The 1527-nt window shown below is 40.3% G+C and overlaps 1 protein-coding gene across 1 annotated transcript; it reads left to right on the plus strand.

The window, feature by feature from the left end:
- Nucleotides 1-367: 367 nt before the first annotated feature.
- LOC103206624 (olfactory receptor 8B3-like) lies at nt 368-1315 on the plus strand. Its single transcript, XM_007952124.2, has one exon. The coding sequence runs from the start codon at nt 380-382 to the stop codon at nt 1313-1315; it is 936 nt and encodes a 311-aa protein (XP_007950315.1). The 5' UTR covers nt 368-379.
- The last annotated feature ends 212 nt before the right edge of the window (nt 1316-1527 follow it).

The following is a 1527-nucleotide window of genomic DNA, read 5'->3' on the forward strand; positions in this document are numbered from 1 at the left end:
AAAAAAAAAAAAACCAAAAAACTAAAGCTGAATGTTTAATATTTTATCACCATGAAATAGACTTTTTACCAAAATACTGTTCTATTAAAAGTGTTCTGCTAAATTATCATGTGTCTCATGTCTTCTCATTCTTGTACGTCAAAATTTCTGGCAGTCCTATGTAAGGTCCAGCTGCTTCAGCCTTCTATTCTCAGGGACCTGGAGAAACACTCTGAGTCTGCAGAGTTTCTATAAATCATAATATGTTGCTGGGAACCTACAAAGGGCCATAGAATGCCAGTCTGCGTGCAATTTCATGAGTGAGAATGGCTCAGAAAAGCTCAGTTTCTTTCTAATTTGGCTTTCTCCTTTATCTCCATAGATCTACTCCTGGGAGAGAATGACTGATGGAAATTACTCATTGGTAATGGAATTTACCCTCCAGGGTTTAACCAGCTTGCCAGAATTTCAGTTCCCTCTCTTCTTCCTATTCCTAGGGATCTACCTGGTTACTGTGGTGGCCAATCTGGGCTTGATCACATTAATTTCATTAAATGCACACCTTCACACACCCATGTATTATTTCCTCTTTAATCTATCTTTCATAGATATAGGTTACTCTTCTGTCTTCACACCCAAAATGCTGATGAACTTTGTACTGGAGAAAAACATCATCTCCTATACAGGGTGCCTGACTCAGCTTTACTTCTTCTGTTTCTTTGTCATTGCTGAGTGCTGTATTTTGACAGCAATGGCATATGATCACTATGTTGCTATTTGCAAGCCATTGCTATATAATGTTATATTATCTCCTCGTATATATTCTCTGTTTGTGTTTGGGTCATATGTGATGGGATGTTGGGGTTCCCTAGCCCATATTCTCTGTATGGCAAGACTGACCTTCTGTGATGCCACAGTCATCAACCATTACCTGTGTGACATCCTCCCTGTGCTGCAGCTCTCCTGCACCAGCACTTATGTCAATGAGGTTGTGGTCTTTGTTCTCGTTGGAATGAATATCTTGGTGTCCACAAGCACCACTTTCATCTCCTATGCTTTCATCATCTCCAACATCCTCCACATCAGCTCCACTGAGGGAAGGTCCAAAGCCTTCAGCACCTGCAGTTCCCACATAATGACTGTTTCTCTTTTCTTTGGAGCAGCTTCATTCATGTACGTCCAACCCTCTGATGCAGAGTCTATGGATCATGGGAAAGTGGCCTCAGTGTTTTATACAAATGTAGGACCCATGCTGAATCCTTTGATCTACAGTTTGAGGAATAAGGATGTCAGACTTGCTCTAAGGAAAACTCTGAAAGGAAACGTGTTTTCCTGAGCAGCAACAGGGTTTGTATGAGGAATTTTTAGTACTGGATCATCTTGTTGATTGTGTTGGGATCTCCTCATGACTGCATTCTCACTGTAATCAAATGGAATGTGTTTGTCCCCTTGATTCAAAGACTTTTGTTCTTTAGCAGGCTTGGCAATCTTTTTTCTGCTTTCCTCTCTTTTCATTTACAATGGTTGGTATGTAATTTTGACATTGAT

Source organism: Orycteropus afer, unplaced genomic scaffold (genome assembly GCF_000298275.1).
Source record: "Orycteropus afer afer isolate SDZICR_OR568_19922 unplaced genomic scaffold, OryAfe1.0 scaffold00325, whole genome shotgun sequence".
Taxonomy (NCBI): Eukaryota; Metazoa; Chordata; class Mammalia; order Tubulidentata; family Orycteropodidae; genus Orycteropus; species Orycteropus afer.